We start from the raw sequence: 24,002 nt of genomic DNA on the forward strand, positions 1-24,002 counted from the left end.
GTCATCTGTAATGGCTTTTTACCTAAATCAAGTCCAAACCATAATCACCATGGTTACCAAACACATTAGATTGAATCTGCAAATTGGGTTATTTCTGTAATATGGGCCCAGGACCCTGAAACTGAAGCAGCTAAATGGAATTAAGCCACCAGTAGTTGTATTATCCAATTTGACACCTGTTTTACAACTTCTGACCACGAAAAGGAGCTATTCCTGAACAAAAGTTGGGGTTTTGAGGCCCCTGAGGGAAACTCTGACACCACTGGTGATTAAAATACATTACAGAGCCCGATGAGATCACTTTACAACCTCACCACCTCTATGGGAACACTGCAGGAATGTGAGTATTTGTCTTCTGACATATTGTACAAGTTGAACAGTCAGTCAGAGGATTTTTTTTTTTTTTTCTTCCACTCGTCCATTCGAAAAACTTCCCGGACCAATCAGTGCACAGCCCCGCTGCAGAGGCCCCTCCTCCCCTCTGCCTGCTCCCACATGTCGTTATCACCCTGCCTCTGTCCGTCTGTTGCATTGTCTCACCGGGGACGCAGCGTACGGAGCGCGGCACCATGGTAACTCCCGTGGACCGGGAAGCTTATGATTGACATAAAAAAAAAAAAAGGGACGGTGTCAACAGGAAATTAAGGCTGGATTGATATGAGACGTGGCTGGTTGATGTTCCCTCTGTGTACCAGTGGATTCATTAATTCTAGTCTTGTGCCAGTCCGCAGGGTTGCGTGAAGCTGCGGGCTGCATGGCACGGTACAGATGGTGAGGATTATATTCTCCTTATCGCGTTAATTCAAGAGGCTGCTATGTTGCTATCGCTCCTCCGTGCTGCTCTACCTGCAGCAGGAGCTTAAAGCCCGGTCAGCCCTCTCATTCACTGCACGCTACCCGAGCGGTGGTCAGCAGCGGTGCGCCCCGGTTCAGCCCGCCCGCACCCCGACGAGGATGGCCGACCGCCGCGGCTGCGTGAACTCGCTGTGGTCGGGCACCGAGCGCGTCCGCATCGGAGAGCGCCTCAAAGCGACGCTGGCCGGGGTGCTGGAGCTGGAGGTGCTCAGGTGCAAACACCTGGAGATGGTGGACAGAGCTCTGGAGGACCGAGCCAACGCCGAGGAGGAGCCCCGGGCTGCGGAGGAGGACGAGGAGGAGGAGGAGGAGGAGGGGAGCGGAACCCCGGAGAACGATGCCGAGCATGGCTCTGCGACATCCCGCAGGCAACAGGTCAGTGAGCAGCCCAGCCGGGTCTCTACATGACGAGATTATTAAATATGGATGCGGGAATGATGGTGATCTGCCAACAAGCCAGTCCCTCTGCGGCTGAGCCGAGAGCTCAACACCCAACTGAGTGAGATGGTGCCAGAGACCGACCATGCATGCAGCCCGATCATTTTACACAGCAGCAGTGTGTGTGTGTGTGTGTGTGTGTGTGTCCGTCCGTCACATGGAGCAAATGTCATTGAGGTCAGGGTACCAGGACCAGCTCCTGTCTGGCTGGCTCTGTGCCCTGCCTCAAGGTTAGAGAGGAGGAGGATATGGTGGGTGGTGGTGGGATACATACAGGCACTAAAATCAGGTGGAGGTATTAACACACATACACACTCTCTCTCTCACACACACACTTTCTCTCTCTCTTCCTCTCTCTCTCTCTCTCACACACACCAGCAACCAGACACTGCTGCATTTCTTGGCTCCAGCCGGTAAGCTCATCAGCTGTAAAGGTCACTTTGGCACCCGGTTTGCATTCAGATCACTCTGATGAACACAATGTGAAGGTAGAGACTCCATCACTGTCTGTATGTCATCTTGTCCTGAGCCCAAAGTACAGGTTTTTTTTTTTATTATAAAATATTAGAAAATATACAGTTACAAAAAACAGAAAGGCAGAACACAATGCTCACATTTGTTGAGCCCCCACTCCCTGCCCTCAGGCTGTAAGAAAATATTGTGATATTGTGTTTTATGATACTGAATCAATTCCCAAAAACACTGTATCATGATACATGCAAAGATTAATAGCACTGGTTCATTTTCTGTTATGCTGCTATAAGAGATTAAACAGTTCAAAGGTCTTTAAAGGGACAGTTCACCCCAAAATCAAAAACATATATTTTTCTTCTGGCCTGTTGTGCTGTTTATCCATCTAGATTTTTTTGGTGTGAGTTGCAGAGGTGTGAAGATATCAGCCTTAGAGATGTCTGACTTCTCTCCAATATAATGAAACCAAATGACAACTCACAGACCTTGTTGTGAGCATTTTCATGTGGGAACTATTTTCTTTCTAGTAGAGAGAAAATAGTTCCAGTAGATTCTACTGCAGAAACAAAGTTGTTTATACATGAAACTGCACAGCAAGGTCTGTGGATTATCTTGATAAACCGGGTCATGATTTCTGCAGAGAGACATCACTGTTGAGTGTTTCACATGTATTTTTTTTGGCACTTTGAGCACCACAGGACAAGTGCCATCTTGTTTCATTATATTTGAGAGAAGGCAGAAATCTCTATGGCATATATCTCAAAGACTAGGCAACTCACAGCAAAACAATATAGATGGATAAATAGCACTATACTCCAGGGGTAAAATATGTTTTTTTGATTTTACAGTGCATTGTCCCTTTAAAGAACTTCTTAAGGTGAGTTCACATCTATATCATTGTGGTTCCAGATTCAAACCAATACAAGGATGATACATGGTTAAAATTTTTCAGTGGGTCTAGTTGACGTTCACAGAGGCAAAGCTCAAACATTCCCGAAATTGTAAACTCGATGTCATTCGATTATTGGTCATACAGTCTGCGCCTGCCGATAAAAAGACAACAAACAGCCCAACTTTGGTTATCGTACATCATGGAGGACCATCAGGTTCTGTTCATGTTTGTGCTGATCTGGAGCGCATATCAGCAGACTTTAGAGGAACATATTGTAAGACAGCGGGTATTAAATAATTTAATAATGCAGGCATTTCTTATTTTGTAGTGAGTCCATGTTCTGCTGGTCCACAGTTTGGTAGTAAACATGCTTTTAGTTCAGTAAACGCCAAAACAGGGAGAGAAAACGATTTTTACTCAATGAAATGACTCATGGTACGCTTCTGTGATTGGTTCGAATGGCGTTTACACCAGAAATGAACCGCAGTTCACTTAACAGCCATCTGAGGCAACCCCTTCAAGATGGACCGGGAAGTGGCCGTTTGCTCCACAGCAGAGTTCTAGTCCAGCCTTCAGACCAAACTAAACAAAACACATCAAAGGGGTAAACCCTCCAGGGTTCGGTTCAGCCGGACTAAATGAGGATCGTATGAATTCATCCTAAGAGAGAACTTAAGTTTTTCCAGCTTTACGTTGCACAGAACTTCCTTGACCCACCGCTCATAAGATGAGTGCAAAATATGTTTCCAATTAAAAAAATGTAACCACCTGGGCTAGTCTGGTGCTGAAGGCCAGCGTGAATCAGCCTAGAGCCCCTTGTTAGGCAGGATACCAAAAATGTCAGAAAGGGGATTTGAATCTATCGCTACATTGTAAATCTTTTGTAATGTGTCACATCTTCTGGATCAAAAGATTGTTCATCTCCGGCATTACCAAAATATAAGTACAAGGTTGAGGTATACTGCCTTACAGAGACAGAGAGCAGTGATTTCAAGCTGACTAGATAATCCAGAACAGTTAGACTAGATAGGATGCTCATTGTTTGTTTTGTCTTTTTGGGCCCAATAATTGATGTAAAACTGAAAAAACATCAGTAATCGAGGGGAAAACACAGTATCATGAAAGAAAATTTATCTATTTTTTTATAATAGTTTCTTTGAAATTAGTATAATACATTAATTAACACCTTAATATATTTAAATAAGTGATTTAACAGTAGCTTGACCACACTAAACTGTGCGACTAGAGTGAAAACCTGATCTGACAGTTACTGCTATGTAGCTAAGCTAGCATTAGGCTAGTTCGCTTTTCAGCAGGATGAGTTTCGCCGTTTTTTATTCTCCATGACTGGATTTAACGTTTGTCTGACTTATATGGGATAACAAACTAAATTACGCAGATGTAAATTAACAGAAATGTATTTATTTTGCACAGAATGGGAGAAAACAGAGCTGACAGAGTCCATGCAGTCGATATGTAAAATATTCCCTGTTTGAATGGGATAGTTCATGATGTTTTGATGTTTTATTGTGAAATCCTGGCGTCTCCAGTGGACTGTGACAGGAAGGTTAGGATAGCGTATGATCTCAGGCTCTCTTCTAACACACCCAGATATAAAGTAACCCATTTCCCAGCTTTGTCCTGAAATGCATACGCGGGTCTTTTTGTGTTGAGAATGTGGGGAATGTGGGTTGACATGTAATACAGGAGGACAGCATGTGAACAGGTCCCATCCTGAGGCCTGCGGACACTGAGGCTGCAGGTGGTCTGGTCCTTTATTTCTGAACATGAACTACATTTGAACCCGTAAAGTCATTAAGATGTGTTGAAAAGGAGAGGATAAAAGAAACTGTGAGTGCACCCGGCAGGATTTTATGGTTGGAAGTGGGAGATGTGTAAATTAATTAATCTAAAATGGGCACTGGCAAGAGAATACTGAATCTTAAGGGCAGCAGGGACGACGAGAGCCGAAAAATCAGTCAATTAGAGGAATGGATAGAAAAATAATCTGCCACTATATAAAAGGAATTTATTTTTTAAGTCATTTTCAAGCAAGTTTATGTCATTGCAAGTTCTTAAATATAAGGATTTGCTACTTTTCATTTGTTTTTTTGTGATATTAATACCAGCCACATTCACTGTGAGGCTGCAGAGCCTGGTTCTGTTGCCCATTAACAGCAGCTAACAGCCACAGTTAGGTACTTCAGTAACATGTAGCTAAGCTGCTAGTTATCTGTCCATCATGGATCAGATTGCCAGAAAAATCTGCAACTATAAGGAATTTATTGTTTAAGTAGTTTTAGAGAAAATTTACATAGTTATGTGAGGGTTTGCGGCTTTTTTTTTTTTTTTAGCTTTTGTGATGGTAATACTGTCCATATTCTGCTGAGCCCAGTTCTATTGCCCACTCACGGCAGCTCACAGTCAGGGTTAGCTACTTTAGCAACAAGCAGCTAAACTGCTAAAGCTATGTATGCATCATGGATATGAGGGATAGAAACATAATCATCAACTATACATAAGGGATTTATCTTTTAAGTCATTTGTCACACAAATTTGCATATTTACAAGCTCTTAAATGTGAGGATTTGCCGCTTTTTAGCTTTTGTCATAGAGCTGTATTCTGCTGTGCCTGGTTCTGTTGCTCGCTAACGGCAGCTTACAGCTAACAGTCATGGTTACCTATAAGTAGCTCGCTGTTGGTTTGACAGGACAAGTAATATGAAGATCTTTACTGTCAGCTTAAAAAAAAAAAATCAAATTATTTTCATCGTAGTGCACCAATTTCAACAATATTTGCACATTTCCACCACACGAACAGCCTTTTTAAAATGAAATTAACCTCTTTCCAGAAGTGAAATTGCTCCTAAAGACCAAAACATCATCAAAAATACATGACTGACTTTTTTGCATGGACATAAACTTTAAGGGAATTCCCTGCATCGCACAGAGAGTGCAGAGCTGGGTGTGTTTGGTCTGTCATGGATTATCTCTTGATCATTTCCAGATCTGACAAACCAGTGACATGACAGGTTCACATCACATGTTATGTTTAGGGTCTGCTGGTGCTGGGGAGTTTTTTTTTTTATTCAGATTTAAATGGGTCATCCTTGATTGCATTAAAGGGACAGTTTGGATTTTTTAAAGTGGGGTCATATTAAACACTTATCTGCATCAGTGGCAGTAGATTGCTGGTGACTGTGGACAGGTCCAGCAGCAAAATCTATTTTAGATATCTTAAAAATTATCAGCTTAATTTTTCCATATAGAATATTTTTACTGCTTTACCTTGCCGTCAGACAGCCTTTTTCGATGGGATATCGCTGTTATATAAACCAAATATCACTCTCTCCAAGGATAAACAAGCTGTCATGTCACTTGTTGGACTATTGTTGTTAAGCCTCCCCATCAAGGGTAGCCATCTTAGTTTTTTGCAACCAGGACATGTGCAGTACTGACGAAAGCGTGGAGCTGATGACGTACTGTGACTTTGGCCGTGCTCGGTTTTGGCTCGTCTGTTCAGCAGGAAGTAATGGCGGCCTGTCTGGCCACAAAGTTTCTTGTAGTACAGATAAAAAAGTATGTTAAAATATATTTCTTAAAACATTTTAGTTGAGAAATAGGCAATTTAATGAGAGAATATTGATTCATATTTGATCAGCACTGCCTAGTGTTGCACTGGATGGACTAAAGCATACCCTACTTTATTGTCTAATTTACTATAAATCAGACCATAATTTACAAAATCATCATGCTGCAATGGAGAAGACTTGAAACTAGCGTCTGAGATCATAAACTCGTTAGGAAACTGTTTAGTGAGGTCACAAATCAAATGAGAAGTAGGGTCATTTTGCCATAAGTTTACATACAGTCAGACTTCTTTTTGAAACCAGTGGAGTTTCCCCCTGCTGGCCATTAAAAAGAATGCAGGTTTAAGTCACATCCACATTCACTTTTCAGACCTGGAAGCTCTGCCCACTATTTATTATAAACTGTACATAAGTTATAAATCACGAGCCAATGTCCTCTTTATTAATCGCTGGTCTACATCCTCACACAAACCAAATTACCAATCAAGGCAGCGATAGACCAGCAACTCCTGTATAATTATTGATTTAAAGAGTGGCTTTAAACTTAAAAGTGATATTGATCTTTTTAGGAGGTTAAAATCTGTTTTGCTGCTGACGCTGACCACAACAGTTGCTTAGCTTCCTGCACCGATACCCCTGCTGCTTCTCCAAACCGGAAACTATCCCTTTTTTAACGTTTAATTGTTATTCTGAGAAAGTAACAGATCTTTCATCCGCGGTCACTTTGCACAGAGTGTTATTACACTGTGAATGTGTGTGCCTGATACTAATGAGCCGTGTTAGTCAGCAGCCTGCGGCACATTAATTCGTGTTCAGTCTAAATCCGGCCGCAGCTGAGGTCACCTTCCTCAGAACGGTGTTTGTGTTTATTTGACGAAATAATATTAAATCAAATCCCTGCACCGAGGGGAGGAAAACAACTCTAAATAATGAAATCTGTTTTTATCAGTGCGGGGACAGAAATTACAGACCCGTCTGAGCGAGGGCATCTGCATGGAAGTGCGGCTCACAATGTGCCGCCTTCCTCACCGCCCACCTACCAGCATCTCTCTGTGTTTTCCCCCCGTGGTGCTGAGAGATCCTGTGGAGGGGCCGAGCAGCATTGCTCATTCTCACCTCTGAAGGGAGCTGCCAGTGTAGCAGAGCAGCCTGGCACGCCACCCTCTGCCCGGGTCGGTTTCCACCAACACACACACACACACACACACACACAACATTTGCATAAACGGAGACAAATTATTGCTCTTGTTGTTCGGAAAAGTGGAAATAATGCAGCAGCTGGAGAGAGAACAAGGAGGAGAAAGTAGACGGAGCACCTGCTGTTTATTTACTAACGTGAAGGTGGAAAAGTTATGATTAATGTAAAGGTTTCATAGACAAACACATTACATTCATTTTACCTGAACTTCAATACAGTTTGCTCTGAAAAACACAGGTTGTTCTGCTGTTAGAAATCTAACTATTCTGTCAGCCGAGGATTAGATGACTCATAACATAATGCGCTCTACTTTAACACCAGCTTTGTTTATTTATTTTTATTTATTTATTTGAGTTAAACTCTTGAAATGTGATTCACATTTCCGCTGAGAGGGGGTAGGGCAGAGGTTATCACTGCGCAAATCTATATTTGGCGGGTCAGGATTATTGTGGCTGTATGGTGTCATCTGTGATGGAACAATGCAATTTTAAAATGACTGTGATGTGTTTTTGAAGCACGCAAGTTTATGAGGATTCAAAACCAACGCTTCTACAGTACTGTTTGTGGAAAGAAAACACATTTAATTTGCATAAATATGTTTCAATAGTATAAATAATTCAGTTTTAGGCATGCAAATAGAGCCAGCTTTGATTTCCAAATGAACTATTCTGCCTGTACTTTATTAACTAGAAGAAAACTTTGAGTTCTCTCCGTGTAACATGTTAGTCTTTTCACACTTTTCAGCGACCGCTCAGAATGGGTGTCATGGCTGAACTGGTGAAAGGCTGATGATTTTGCCACTGTTACTGTTACGTGTTCAAAAGTATAATTGTCCTCGCTGAAGGAAGCACACAGAGGACAGAAAGTGGGAGAGGTTGAAATTATGTAGCAGAGTTTCCTTTAGTTCAAATACAGACAATAGAGCGAGATAGTTTATTGAAATACTGGCCAAGTGCATTGTCCAAATCACAGGAGCTACAATTTTTTTTGACAAACCCTTAGTTATGTCACAATATTTCATTATAAATGAAGCATTGTGGTGCTGCAGATATTCCCCAACCAACAAATCATATTCTCCAGGTGTAAGAGAATTTCACGATTCCCAGTAAAATCATGACTCATATTGCAATTGCAATGCCTGTCAAAAAATAAATTGCAGTATGATTTCTTTTTTGCGTATAGTTCAGCTGTAATAAACAGTAGAGCTGCAGTGATTAGGCTAATCGACCTCATCAGAAACTATTTTCATAATTGAAATCTTTTCAGACATTTTTAAAGCAACAGAATGACAGAAAATCACTGGCTTTATATTCTCAAAGGTGGAAATTAGTTATCTTTTCTTGTCTTAATAGAACAATACACTGATGATTTTTAGGTTAAAGGTTGTTGGTTGGATAAAGAATTTAATGACATTATTGTTGGCTTCAGGAAACTATGATGGACATTTTTCACTGAGCGAATTAGACCTGGGAAGTGAAACAGCAGTGATATGTATCAGAAAGGGACAATTCATCAATATCAATAAGAATTGTTCAGTAAAATTGGATCAATAGATCAGCTTATCAGCATAGCAGTTTTTTTTAAAGTCTTCTAAGTCTATTAGCTGTGTATTTGACCTTTTTTTCTGGACTTCATTAAAAATGATCAATAATTATTAATATGGACTGAAGCTCTACACCACCTGACATTACTTCTAGTCATAATTTATAGTATGGATAATAGATCTGCAAAAGAAAAAAATGTGTGATAAAACATTAAAATGATAAAAAAATCTGTCAAAATAATCACAGTATGATATTTTTTTAAATCATATCGTGCCCTAGTTTTGGTCTTCAGGGAATTGATGGATAATGAATGATGGCATAATCAAAGATCATTTTTCATCAAGTAAATAATCAGAAGATAAATTAGTCAAACAAAAGAATTGTTAGTGTCTGCCATAATATACAGTATGTGTTTTAGAGCTGCAACATTTAGCTGGTAAATCAATTAATTAATGAAATGAGAATTAGTTGCCAACTACTTTGATTATCAGTTTTTTTTTTGGTAATTTTTTAAACCAAAAATATCAAACATTTGCTGTTTCCGGCATCTTAAATGTCCAAATTTGCTTCTTTTCTTTGTCCATCATGATAGTAAATGAAGAGTCTTTGGGTTTTGGACTGTTGGTTGGACAAAAGACACAATGTCACTCTGGAATCTGAGGAAATGTGATGAGTATTTTTCACAATTGTTTTTTTTTTTACATTTTAGAGACTAAATGGTAAATTGATTAGTAGCTGTGCTGTGCACTCTCCTGTGTTGAAATTAGGTTTAGCATTGGAAAGCATCATCTTACATGGAGAGCCATTACCCTGACCTGTGGAGTGAGACAGCTTTTGTCTGTGGTTCTTTGCCTCAGGATCCTTCTGAGCTCACCAGGAAAAAAGAAAAAAAATGTCTGTAACATTGATACTTTTATGCTCAATGAAAGATTTACCTGAATGTTTGAGAAAAGCTGGTGCACATCACTCCACTGCCTGGTGGAGATGAAGATGCACAGCGTGGGCTGTCTTTAAATTTCAATACCACATTAATAATGCATGAAACAATAAATACTGCACCGCCGTGTAGAACAAGCAAGTACTTCTCACCAAACACTGGCTCCGTCCTACACCGTGTGACCAAATTATTCTGCCTCGACATGGCAACCGCTGCAGTTTGTCTCGCTGTAATAACGTAATGCACTCATTAAGAGGAGGTGTGTGTTGCTTGTGCAGCTGTAGCATTATCATCTGATCGACCCATATATTGTCTTCATATTGTTCCAGGGGGGCTGCTGCCTCCCTCTCATGAAGGTATATCATATTACAGAGCTCTGGACAGACCCCCACCCACTTGTCTGTCAGCCTGCTATGATGTGATCATGCACTGGTCTCTGTGTAACATTATATGCTGTAATGTGCAATGCATCATGTTATAATATGGAAGAAAATAAGCTGACAAAAGAGAGATTTATATGGGATAAAGAAATGGCTTGCTCTTGGTCAAGAGATGTGTGCACATTGTTTTATCTTGGTTTTGATGACGCATTTCTCACTAACCAAAATTCAACATTTGTATGTCCAATGAATCTGTGATTATTCAATATAAAGAGCAGCAAGCTAATGTTATATGGACTGAATCAAATCTGCTTATATTTACAATGATAGAATATAAATGTGGTATTAAGATTTAGAGAAATAGAATTTAGATGAACAAATTACTAGGGGTGTCACGATTTTCAAATCTATAATTAAATTCAACTTTTGATTCTGAAGAGGTACAGCACATTTAAACATGTTTTTTTGTGCTGTAAACTAAATGACTGTACTGTGATGAAGCACAGCAATGCTGGTGTTAATATTGACATTTCTTAAAATTATCTTTCTTAAATCTGTTATGTTTTAAAATCAGTCCTGCAAGGCCAATGCTAACCAAGAGCTGACTGCAGGGACTCTATGTCATGACTCTAATCAGAGTTGGGTGGCCCAGCTAACCCAGCTCCCAATCTTGACCGTGAGTCTATAAAATAGTGCTTTTTTTCAAATACATGCTGATCAAGAGTAATCAATTAAGTTGCTAAGTTGCAACTAAGTTGCAACACCAGGACTATGGCTATTTTTTGACCCTCCCCCGCAGATGCACACACACACACACACACACACACACACACACACACACACACACACACACACACACACACACACACACACCGAGCCTCTCAGCCTCTCTGAGCTGCTCATGTTAGCTCAGCTAGCTACGACACAGCTACAACACAGAAACCTTTTCAAACTCCCTGTGTCTCCAGAACTTCTCTGTGTTTCTGATGTTTCTCCACAAAGTCTGTCGAAGTCTGACAGCAGCTGCCGGTGGTTACTTAGCTCTGATTGCTACATGTTACTACTGGTCCAGTGTCTCATTTCCTACTACGTAGCCCTGAGGCCACGCCCCCCTAGAGTGGCTCCCCTGTACGTCCAAGCATACCCCTTGCCACTTTATTAGCATTTTTTTTAAAATGATGCAGTGAGTGTGCTTTGACTTAGACCTGGGGTGCAGTTACACTTTAAGGTCATGATTTGATTTCATTTTTTTTACACTGACAGCTATGCCATTGTGATTTGTAAAGATTAATAGATAATTAGTTTGGAGGTTTTCTTTGGACAGGCGCCAGATGCTGCAGGTTTGGGTAGAGAGAAAAAAACCCAGGAAGAATCGCTAATTCTGCCTTTGATTTCAGTGACTGAAACTGAAAGCAGATTTTCAGGTTTTCAATTTAATATTGAAATTATGACACCGCTTATAATTCAGAAGACCAGGGGTGCAACTAATGATTTTTTTCAATGTTGATTAATTGCTCAGTTGCTTGGTCCACAAAATGTCAGAAAAGCAGCAAAGAAACCAGAAATTTTCTTTCTTTCTTAAAAATTGACTCAAACCAATTAATCGATTACAAAGATAGGTTTGCCCATTAATATAAAAGCTGACAATTAATCGATTGGTCAGCGCAGCTCTACGGAGGGCTTGAGGTTTGTGTGAGAAAAGAGAGATGGAGAGTTGATTCATACCTGTAAATAGACAGAATAAGAGAAAAAAAAACTGAAGTTGAGGTCCTTCCAGTTCTGCAGCGAGTGGGATTTTGTGGCAGAACAGACAGCAGAACATACATGCAGACTGGATGTTCAGTGTGTGTTCAGGCTGAGGATGAGGAGTTAAATATTTCGTTGTGCTGTTGTGGTCGTGTGTGGGAGGAGAGGCGAGCGGAGTTAGAGAGCAGCAGCTGTAACTATGGTGAGTACGGGGCGGCCAAGGATATTATAGAAGTGTGTGTGTGTGGAGGGGGGGTTGGGGGGCGGGGGGTTATTTGTCAGGGAGGGGGTGTGTGGGGGAGTTGGGGGTCCTTCAAGATGCCCTTCTCTCTCACCCGGCAACCACTCCTCGCCTGCCCCCCCTTCCCTCCCCTCCCCTCCTCCCCCTCCTCTCTTCACCGCCTTCACTCAGTCAGTGACTCACTCTCTTATTTCTCAGTCTCTGTCTCTTTTTTTGTCCCTCTCACTCGTTTTTTTTTTTTTTTTTTTTTTGGTCACCCACTCAGCCACGACTCACTTTAGATTCACTGGAGAGAAAGAAAAACTGGGGGACAGGAGTTAGTCCTGATCTCACAGAAGGAGAGAGCAGATAAGCTTAAGAACAAGTCAAAGTCTATAACTCTTCCTCCCCTCTTTTCTCCTCAGTACACCCCCTCCTCGTCCCTTCTGCCGCTCCGGCTGCTCTTTGTTACGTCATCTGTCGTCTCCCATTATCTTCTGAACCCCCCCCCCCCCCCCCGCCCTCTGTCGCCCCAGCAGTGAGTCACTACCTGTATTGTTTCCTCGGTAACAAGAGGATTGATCAGTGCTCCTGTTGTCTGGGCTCCATCAGTTTAATGCAGGGGCTCCTCCTGGCTGCTGGGTGGGTAGGGGGGATTAGTTGGAGGATAATTGGAGGACGGGGGTTTACTCCACCAAGCTCTTACTAATCTAGGAAATGGAGGCACTTTGCTAACTTGATGGCGTGATTGTTATTGTTGCTGTTGTGTGTAGGGGAGCCTCATTCCGGTAAGCGGTGTGACGTCATGGCAGCGTGTTTCTGGTAAATGATATCATGGAGGTTAAACCCCAGACAACACTACTACTCTACTATCACAAAGACTTTAAAGAGTTTAAAACAGATAAAACAGCGACTAAGTACGGTACTTAAAGGGACAGTTCACCCCAAAATCAAAAATATATTATTTTATTTTATATTTTTCCTCTAATCTGTAGTACTATTTATCCATCTAGATAGTTTTGGTGTGAGTTTCTGAGTTTTGGAGACATCAGCCGTAGAATAAAATGGGTCTAAATGACACAAAAAAGTTTGTGGTGCCCAAAAATACACTTGACAACTCAACGGCGATGTCTCTTTCCAGAAACCATGACCCAGTTACTCAAGATAATCCACAGATTGTTCATTAACTGCTAATCACTGCGCAGAGGGAAGCGTTCATTTACTCATGGACGAGAAGCCCGTTGAGCTGATAATACTACTTTTACTTAACCTGAAATGGAGTACTTTTGCATTGTTGTATGGGTACTTTTGATTAGGTAAAATATTTGAGGTTCAGTGGTGGAAAGAGTATTGAAAATCTGTACTCGAGGAGAAGTGCTGTTACTGAAATATGATTCAACTACAATAAAAACTACTGGCATCAAAAGTACTTAATTAAAAGTACATAATATCCTATCAAAAACTATCCAGATTACTCGTTATTAGTATTAGATTTTCAGGCATCTGTACTTCAGTTGGTTACCTTTTTTTCTTTAATTCCCTACATTTTAACACAAATATCTATAGTTTCTACTCCCCATATTTTCAAAACAGGCTCGTTACTTTACCTTCAATGCATCTGAGGGGAATTATTGATTATTTTTATTTTGTGCCATTGCGGACCGCTTTCCCAACATGAAGACCAACTTCAGCCTGACACACACAGAAAAAAACTTTTACTTGAGTAAAGAAGTTAAATCAGTACTTCTGCTCTTTAGTCTTTTTTACACAAATATTTGTACTTCTACTTCAGTACAGACTGTTTGCACTGTAGCCACCTCTGAGTAGCAGCATTCAATCAAAGAGGCTTTTGTTTCTCCAAATCTTCAGCCTAAATTACTCCTAACTCCTGCGCTGGTCTGCTCAGTGTTCAGTTACCTCTCCAAACCTGTACCTGCTGTACTTTTTTGCAGGTGTAACACAGTTGTCATTGGCCCATTTTTAGATCGGATAGCCCGGCTACAAATTACTGGCTGCAGATGAAGGGTTTGGATATTAATTCTCAGGGATGGATTATGATTTTAAAAGCAGTGAAGTAGATTAGTGTAATAACTACTTCAGTATGAGTAAAACTGCAGACTTGAAAAAATACTAGTACAAGTACAAAAGTCTAAAAATTACTTAATTACAGTAATGTGAGTAATTGTACTTTGTTACTTCCACCCTCTGCTGAGTACATCTTCATCCACTGCTTATTGTTGGAAACAATAGTTATAATATTTTTTTAATTTTTTCTTATCTAGGTACACAGACCTCCATAAAGTGCTTGGCAATAAATTAATATAACTGCTTATTGTCTTAAGGTGATCATACAGTCTTATCATGTTATTGTTCTAAAAATTTCTGCTGTCCAAATGAACGATTCTGGGAAAGGTGTCATTAAATAACTTCATAACAGTGATAAAAATAGGTTCATTCTTGATACTGGAAAAAAGTATTTTGGCCAAAACAAAACGATCACGCCACGGTCCATTTACCGAACGTCCTGAGCAGAAGGAAATGCTCTGTTGTCATGGAGATGGTTTAGTGTATCATCATGGAATTTAAGTATGTAATTTTGGTCACATGTGGGGGGAGACGGTAATCACTGCCATTGTTCAAAGACGCTCTCCTCCTCTGACTCCTGCTGTATGACTTTCACGACTTTTATTTGGGGTTTTTACGGAGATTTTCCATATTGTGAGACATATAAACATCAGAAAATATACAGCCCTATCTCTATTAATATTTAGGCAGTACATTACCCACAATCTGATAGTCTGCCGTCAGTAATCGCACCCTCACTAAACATGCAGGTTACCAAGTTACAGCTGAATACAGAATGATAAACACTCAAAGCTGGACAGAGATTCAATATTCTCCTTTATTGACAGTGCAATCATATTGTGATGTGACGATTATTTTCATTGTCAACTAATCTGTCAGTTATTTTCTCAATAAATTAATTAATTAAACCTGTCACAATCTTGTCAGTTGAAAAATATGTCTTTCAAATCTTTCCTGTGATGATTATATTTTAATTATCAAATAATCTGTTGATCGTTTTCTTCACTGATTGATTCATGTTGAGCAGAGCTTCATAAAGCCCAAGATCACATCTGCAAATGTCTTGTTTTGTCCACAACTCAAAAATATTCAATTTACTGTCTGAGGAATAAAGAGACCAGAAAATATTCACATTGAAGAAGCTGAAAGTTTTTTTTCCCTTAAAAAATTACTCAGACAGATTGATTATCAAAATAGCTAGTGATTAATCATTGCAGCTCTAGATATGATTATATCATTTTATCATTGTAATAATAAAAGTCTATAGTCCATAGTAATAATTTAAAGTGTAATGAAAGCCTAATAAATTTTTGTGTGATATAATGCTAATCAGTGGAACACAGTGTATTGCAGTAGACATGAATCTGAATATATTTTCTGTAATTTTGCGTGCATTTGCCATGTTTGGATTATTAATTTCTGCTAATACACCTATTGGATTGATATTACTCATATCAAATTATATCCTAATCTTAGCAATTGAGTCAGTGTAATAATTAAGGCTGCTCAATTTTTTTGCAATATTATTGAAATCACAATATGGCCAAGTGCAATATCAAAATCTTGTTCTCCAGATGAAAGCAACTATATTTGTTTGGTACAGACCCTGACAAAATATCATGTCATCATGAGTTTAATTGTTTTTTCTTTCCCCAGTAAATATGAAAATTGTAATGCAAAAATGATCATTCCCACTAACTGTATTGCAATCACAATATCAGTCAACATAATTGCAATATGACTTTTTTTAGCCACATTGTACAGCCCCAGTAATCTTTTAGCTTAAAAGGCTGTAAAATCTATATGACTGTAAATGCTAAATGTATCCAAATTTATTTGATTCTTGTCCTTTGGTAAAATGAACTAAAAATTACCTTTTAATCCATCTCACCATTTTTTCCAGACATATGACATATGCTGTATGCACAGCCATAGTCATGTATAGATATTTGGTCAAAATATTGTTATAAATCTCTCATCAACAAGGCCAGAGACCTTCACTTGACACTGAGTCTTATAACCTCCCCTCCATTACATTAACGTAAGGTCTACGTACACCATCTGTAAATGTGTTTTTGACTTCATCTTTTTCGAGTGACTATTGTGCACATTTCAAATATTCTTATACTGTATACTGTGAACTTTTGCAAATTCAAAGATGAATCCTTTGCACACACCTGCACCAAACTGTACAGCCCTTTTATGTAAATACCATATTGTGCATATTTTTATGATTCTTATATTTTTCCATATCTTTGTTGCTTCACAACATGACGTGCTTGCTCGTCATCCTTCTCTCAACATCCTGCTTACTGTTGTTATTCACCAAAATCCCCAAGGCAAATTTCTCATATGTGTAACTGTGCTTGTCATAAACTGGTTTTTGACTCATAATATTTTATTTTCTCAGTATTGCTCAGGTCTAACTTGTCACATCATGTTTTGTTTTGTCTTTTTCAGGCTCCGTCTCCCTCAGATATCGTGGTATTGCCCTGTCAGAGCAGCCCAGAGGACTGTGGCAATAATTCAGGGGACGGGATGGTCCACTCCTCATCTGGCAGGGGGAGTAACTCACGCTGGTCTACTCTGTCCTGGGACGCCCCCTCTGACCTGCTCTCTCCCCCGACACCGGACCCCAGTGGTGCGGTCCATCTCGACAGTGACTCCAGACCGAGTTCAGGTAAACACGCACACACCTGAGCATGTGTTCACTGGCCAACAGTGTGTGGTCTGACGCACTGACCTGAACAATGACCACCGCAGTTTGTCACCTTCTGATTATAACCACAGCTAACCTTGTGTAAGAAAAGTCCCATCAAACATTAACCAAACTCTTGTTACTAATGTTTACAGAAAGTGTGTGACTTGGCACTGTCTCACTATCAACTTTTCAGCCTTTGTTGGCAAACTCTTATCCATCCTCAATGTAACTCTGTGTCTCTACACCCAACTCGGACATTCCTCTCCCTGCTACGCACCCATGCACACCTTCTTTTATACAGTTCTTTACTTTACCGTAGAGACTCTGAAAACTTGACAAGAAATTCAACAACTCAAACCTAAAAATCTGAAAGACATTAATTCAGAATTGTAGGTTTAAAGTTAGTTTCATAACTTAACCTTTTATTCTTCTTAATCTTAAATTTTTGTCCAGATTTGTGGAGCTACTGTCAAGTAAGTCAAGTGAAATTTTATTTATACAGCCCAATACCACAAATCACAGTTTGCCTCAGGAGACTTTCCAGTCTGCCCAGCGTGTGAAACCCCCTGTCCTGAAGGCCCTCAAAGAGAAAGAAAAACTTCCTCAAAAAACCCATTCAAAAGGGAAAAACCTCAGTGGGTTTTTACACCGCGGTGCTCACATGTTTTGTGTCTAACACTGCATCCAGAACAGTGACACCTTTCCCCTGGAATTTATGTTAATGAAATCTGAGTTTCTGTGGGTGACGTCTTTATTTACCTAGTTTTTACTGACCTTACTAACTACCCATTTCTCTTTATACAAACTACAATAAGTTAGAAAAAGCATTATTTCCTTCCTCAGGAATTCAGGGATTTTCGTTCTTGTTTTTTGGTTTGTGAATAACCTTAAACTTTAACAGGATCTAGTCTTAACTGGAAAGGGAAGTTCTCAGAAAATGTCATAATTCTTAAAATTTCACTTGAAGCAACCCTTTGTACAAGGAAGTTAATTGTTGGCTGAACTTTTTCCAGGTCTACATCATTGGTGCTGTTGGTTATTATATTATCACTATTGCTGGATATTAACACATGGATATTAGTATAAGACACATTTTGTTTCCCTTTCTCTCTTGTCCAGGTTTTTATTCAGTGAGTGGGAGCTCTCTCTCGGACTCTTGCTACTCTGTGTCCAGTGATGCTGCTCAGGGAGGATCGGCACCACCAGCCAGACCTCTGAAGCTGTGGGAGCAGGTGCCTCTGTCTGCCGACAACACTGACATCTTGTGGTCAGAAGGTGCAGTGCAGCAACAGGAGCAGCAGCAGCAGGAACAGCAGCAACAGCAGCAGCAGCAACAGCAGCAGCAGCAGCAGCAGCAGGAACAGCAGCCTGCACTGCAGAGCAGACCAGAAGACAGTGAACCAACAGAAGTGACACCAGTATCAGGTGAGCTGGTGCAGACAGTAGATCCATGCCATGTAAATCTGTCAATGTAAATATGAATCTGCTTTTAGTTGGATGAAGTTTGTTCAAAAAGGTCAACGAAAGACAGTTTAATGGGATAGTTAGGATTATTTTGATGTGGGGTTGTACGAGGTATGGATAGTCAGTGTATTATAGTAGATATACTGCTCAGCACCCCCACAGGTAGGAAAAGCAGAAAGCAGAGAAGGGCAACACGACAGAAGCTAAGCAACGTACTGCTGTGGACGGGGTGAGCAACAAAAGGTATTTTAACCACTTATAAAACAGTCTACATAAAAAAAATCAAAATTAGTTTAGTAAGTAAGTGAGTAAGTGCTGTATTTAGAATATTTTCACAGCTTTATCTTGACGTCACACAGTCTTTTCAGATGGAAGAGCGCTGGTATATAAGCCAAATATCGCTCTCACCAAACCAAACAGACTCCATAGATGAAATCCGTCATTTTGAATTGCAGAACATGGGAGTTGCTGGTCTACTGCTGCCTTGATCTGCCTTCAGTGAGTCTTAACTAACCCTTAAAAATGCCATCGTCACACAATAACAGGAGCTAACTAACAGATCAAGGCAGTTCTGTGAGGTAAAATTACTGATGTTGCCTATGGAGTCTGGTTGGTTTGGAGAGAGCGATATTTGGCTTATATAACAGTAGTCTGACTCACCGGATGCACAATGTGGGCATAAAGCTGCCACTGGTCGCTTGGTTTCAGTCTGTATTGTGGCATCTGTTATCTATGTTTTCAAAGCCCCTGAGAAAACAACAACAACCTCTGAGATAGCAACCTACACACTGAAAATGTTAAATTAGCTAGCAGCTGTTAACTTTTCTTTTGCAGGGATTTAGTAATTTTAATGTGAGGGCTCACCTGCCCATAGCTAAAGTTCCACCAAAACAAGTTCCCCCATGGTGCTATTTACATTGCTTAGCTTCCAACACCGGTACTCCACTAATACACTGACTTTTGATAAGTACCTCTTACAAACCCTCTTCAAATAATCAAAAATATTCCTTTAAAACAGTGCTCTGGCTATAAACATCAGTGGAAATGAATATATAAATACTTAGAAAATGATCATCTAAAATTAAAACTTTTGGTCTGAAATTTTTCTCTCATCTTTTACAGTCCAAAGTGACCTTGAAGCGACTGGTCTGAGCTTTCTGTCTGACCTCTGCATGGGACTCGGTGACTCCCTGATTTCTTCCCTCCTCCCACTTCTCGACCCCACTGCTTCGTCCTCCATCTCCTCCGTCCCTCCAAAACCCCAGCTTGACCCCCGCTACTGCACAGATCTGGTGTCACGTCGGACCAAAGAGGTGTACCCCTACCCCAGCCCACTGCATGCCGTCGCCCTCCAGAGCCCCCTCTTCACCTCCCAGAGCCAGGAGCAATCAGCCTCTCCAAGCCCAGAAGGACCCCAACTAGATGAACCGCAAGAGTCCAACACTGATCTAACTCTGCCTCTCCAGCCTCAACAGCCCCCCACCTCGCCTTCCTTCACCCAGCTGGAGCAGTACATCTCTCGACTTGCTCGTCAATACCACAGTCGAGTGACGTCCTCCACCTCTGATCTCACTTCAGCTGCCACACCTGGTCTAGTCACGCACAGAGGCCTTTGTACCCCTGGAAAAAGTCATGGTCATGGTTCCACCCAGTCCCTTTCTGCCTTTGAGAGCCGCAGTGCCCTCAGCGTCACTCCCTGCAAGTCACTGCTGGGAAACTCTGCCAGAGTCAGCCTCAGCACCACCGGGAAGAAAGCAACTAGGAATTCAATCAACCTGGGGAACCTTCCATCAGCGACCGGAGAGGACTTGAACATTAACTTGCATCTCAACCTCAACTTGAACCTGACCCCTAATTTGAATTCTAGCGGGGGACTGGTGGACAATCCCAAAACTGGCAGTTGTGGAGCTTTGAGGAGTGACTTAAATGCAGCTTCCACAGCTTCTGCTACATCACTCTCCTCTGCTACACCCACCCCAGCACTTAGGACTCGCCCTCGCATTTCAACATGTCCAAGCAGCCTAAGCCACCGCAGTTCCCTGGAGGTCACCCCAGGGTCTGGACCCAGTCCTGGATTTGGGTCGTCCGCCTTCTGTCGCTCATTAGACTGGAGCAGTGGTGCTCCACTGGAGACTGGACCATCACTGTTTGGTACAAATTCTGGATCAGCTCCTGGGTCTCAGCGCAGCAGCTTGATCCAAGAGTCTAGCTCCAGTCCCAAGCTAAGCGAAGACTCCGCCATGGTGGGGGAGATCTCCCGCCTCTCTGGCCTCTCCAGGGCTGTTGTGGTGGGGCTGATGGAACAAGGTGTGGAGCTGGACATTGACTGCTTCCAAACAGATAGTGCAGGTGAGGTGAGGGGTCACAGTAAAACTCATCTGACAGCCCAGACTGATCAGTCACATGACTACACTAGAATCAATGACCTAAATCCTCAGAGGCCAATACAACTGTCTCTCAGTGTCACCCACTCTCCACAGTCTCAGTCCAGCCTCACCCCTCCTCTCTCACACTCCAGCAGCCCCATACACCCTTATCAATCCATCCACATACCCTCTCCGCACTACTCCTCTCACTGCCACTACCAGCAGATCCCTTCGCCATCTGACATTCCTTCTTCTACAGCTTCCTCCCCTGCCTCCCGTCCCACCCCCAGGGGCCGCTCTCCTCCCCGGCCTCTCCAGCCATCCCCTCTGGGTGCCACCCCGCTCTCTGTTTTCCGACGGGATGCACCCTTCCAGTGCTCCCTGCCACGTACCAGTACCAGGAGCTCTCCTTTGGAACATGGCGGTATCCAACCAAGAGGTGGATCTCTTCGGCAAAGTAGTGGAGGGACTGGGGGTGGCGGTGGGTGGAAGAGGGCAGAGGGGGAGGGGCTTTATAGAGGAAAGCATGCCTCACACAAGTTGGTCAGGGCAGCCACTGTTAGCAGCTACGCCAAGAGAGAGGACTATAGCTCCATTTGGGGTGACGAGTTAGAGCGATCTGGAGCTCAGACACCCAAGAAGTCCAACAAACTCTGGAGGGGCTTTGAGGGACGCCTCTGGGGTAAAGAGTCTGAAAGCGAAAGAGAGGAGATAGACAGAGCCGAGTATGGCTACGGTTGGAGGAGGAACAGCATTGGAAGCTGGAGGAGGGAGCATCGGAGGCTGAAGGCTTCATCTAGCAGTCATGATAAGAGGCCAAAAGTAGACAACTCCCCCATCTTCTCAAAGAAGAGGGGAAAAGAAGAAGGGGAGAGACGCAGCTCCAGCCTTAGGCTTTCCAGGAGGGCCTTGTTCAGGAGTGAATCCCAAGGTTTGCTGGTGCCTCACAACCACAGCGAGGAGCCCACCAAGCGGGCACACTGGGTCTCTTCATTAGATGTGGGGCAAGGTGGCATGTACATCAGCAAAGAGGAAGGGGTCAGACTGCTGAGGCCAAAGGAGGAAGATAAACGCCTGTCCTCCACCGCCAGCCTCTTTAACCTCTCTCGATCTCAGAGCCTGGAAGGCAGCTGCCATTCCCTCTCCCCGCTCTCCTCCCCTTCTTTCTCTCCATCCCCTCCTCCCCGGATGCCCCTTCAGCGCTCTCGATCTCTGAGGGACTTGGGGAGGAGAGTGTTTGGCTCCATGAGGTCCCTGAGTCTCAAACGGAAGCCATCGAAGAAGTGACACTTGTACAATAATCAAACATCACAGTAGATTCCATGTTATGTTCAAAATGACAGTGATGGTTGGTATTATATTTCATGTTAATGAAAGTGCCATCATTTAGGCTGTGTGATTGAGTAAACAGAAACACTGGTTTTATATTACTAGCCATAATATATTTGCCAGTCTTTTATTCATTACCAATATGATGAAAGTTCCTCTCAGGCACACCATGCCTGTAAAACCTACTATAACTATTAATTTTGTTTTTGGCTCATGTCTTTCCTTCTAGTAATGTTTTTGTAAAATTTTAAAGGCATTACCACTTTTTTTTTAACCCTACTACAAACAAAATATCTGTAAAAAGTTCTCCAAACAGGTTCTACATCATGATCAGAGTGCTTTGTAGCCAAACGATAGCACTGTGTCTCCCAAAGACATTCCTCACTCAATATTGCATCCTACAGTTGCAAGATGACTGTAAGGTGCACTATGGCCCAGAATATCAGTGAAGATAACGTACTGATCAGCCACAACACTAAAACCACTGACCCTCATCTCATTACGGTGACACCTGTCAATAGGTGAGATATATTAGACAGCAAGTGAACAGTCAGTTCTTAAAGTTGACATGTTGGAAGCAGGACAAATGGGCAGGCTTAAGAATTTGAGTGATTTTGACCAGGAACAAATTGTGATAGCTAGAAGACTGAGTCAAGGGATCTCTAAAATGGCAGGTCCTGTGGAGTGTTCCAGATATAGAACCTATCAATAGTGGTCTCAAGAAGGACAACTGGTGAACGGGCATCAGGGTCATGGGCGCTCAAGGCTAACTGGTGCATGTGGGGAGCGAAGCTTAGTCCATCTGGTCCCAGGTATTGCAATACCAGACAATGGGAGATCTCATCACATACCGGTAATTTTTAAATGCAAAGTAGTTCCTTGAATGGTAGCGAGAACCCCTAACAAACCTACACACCTCACATTTTTCAAGGACACACCTTTGTGCAAACAATGTTTTCCTCCTATTCTCATCAGCAGTAAGTACATAATCACTGCTCCAATATGAAGGGTCGCTCTAAAGACTTTGGATCAGTTCAGCAATGATTTTTTTTTAAGTCTCTAATTGTTTCCGCTCAGTCTTAGCAACAAAAGGTGGCAGACTGTACTCAGTCTCAATTGAGCAAAGTGTTTTAGAGACCGACTGCTGACCCCTGTCCACTGCCAAAAGTGCCTACAATTGGCATCTGAGCAGTAGAAAGAGACCATGTAGCAATGGAAGAAGGTGTGAGAAGGTCTTGACTCGGCCTCTGAATTCCCCACATCTGAGTCTGACTGAGCGTTTGTGGGACGTGCTGGAACAACATGTCTGATCCTTGGAAGAGCCACTTTGCGACTTGCAGGAGATGTAGATGTGCTGCCAAGTTCTTGGTGCCATATACCACAAGACACATTCAGATGTCTTTTATAGTCCCTGCCTAGATGGATAATCTACACACTAGACTTGCTCGACATGAACTGCGCCTCGCCTGAAAAGTAAATTAGATCAGGCGGCTGTAGCAGGAGGTGGTGACAAAAAGCTGCAGTCAAGTGGGTCAGTTTCCAGCTTTCAAATAATATACAGAAAGTGAAAGAACACCATTAGACCCATCTGTAGGCTACTTGTAGTTCGCACACCACGTTCAAATGTGCTGAGTCAGCTGTAGCTAAAGAAATAATTATATTCTTGACTGATTACATTGAAGCAGACTTTTCCATGATCATTTGTTTGTTGTATGTCTGCCTTGTACTCTATAGTGACGTGTTTTGATAAGTGATATGTAAATAACTATTATTATCAACCACACAA

The 24,002-nt window shown here is 41.9% G+C and overlaps 1 protein-coding gene across 1 annotated transcript; it reads left to right on the forward strand.

The window, feature by feature from the left end:
- Positions 1-536: 536 nt before the first annotated feature.
- On the forward strand, positions 537-22,269 carry LOC146326701 (uncharacterized). The gene is made up of 4 exons (XM_084719020.1): positions 537-1,230; positions 16,817-17,036; positions 18,177-18,482; positions 19,644-22,269. The coding sequence occupies exons 1-4, from the start codon at positions 955-957 to the stop codon at positions 22,172-22,174; spliced, it is 3,333 nt and encodes a 1,110-aa protein (XP_084575146.1). The 5' UTR covers positions 537-954; the 3' UTR covers positions 22,175-22,269.
- The last annotated feature ends 1,733 nt before the right edge of the window (positions 22,270-24,002 follow it).

This window comes from Lutjanus erythropterus, chromosome 5, assembly GCF_056507025.1.
Source record: "Lutjanus erythropterus isolate fLutEry1 chromosome 5, fLutEry1.hap2, whole genome shotgun sequence".
In the NCBI taxonomy this organism is placed as follows: domain Eukaryota; kingdom Metazoa; phylum Chordata; class Actinopteri; order Lutjaniformes; family Lutjanidae; genus Lutjanus; species Lutjanus erythropterus.

Coding starts and splice junctions, on each gene's coding strand:
- LOC146326701 (XM_084719020.1), top strand. CDS start 955: ATGGCCGACCGCCGCGGCTGCGTGAACTCGCTGTGGTCGGGCACCGAG. Junction 1,231..16,816: donor CGACATCCCGCAGGCAACAG/GTCAGTGAGCAG, acceptor TGTCTTTTTCAG/GCTCCGTCTCCCTCAGATAT. Junction 17,037..18,176: donor TGACTCCAGACCGAGTTCAG/GTAAACACGCAC, acceptor TCTCTTGTCCAG/GTTTTTATTCAGTGAGTGGG.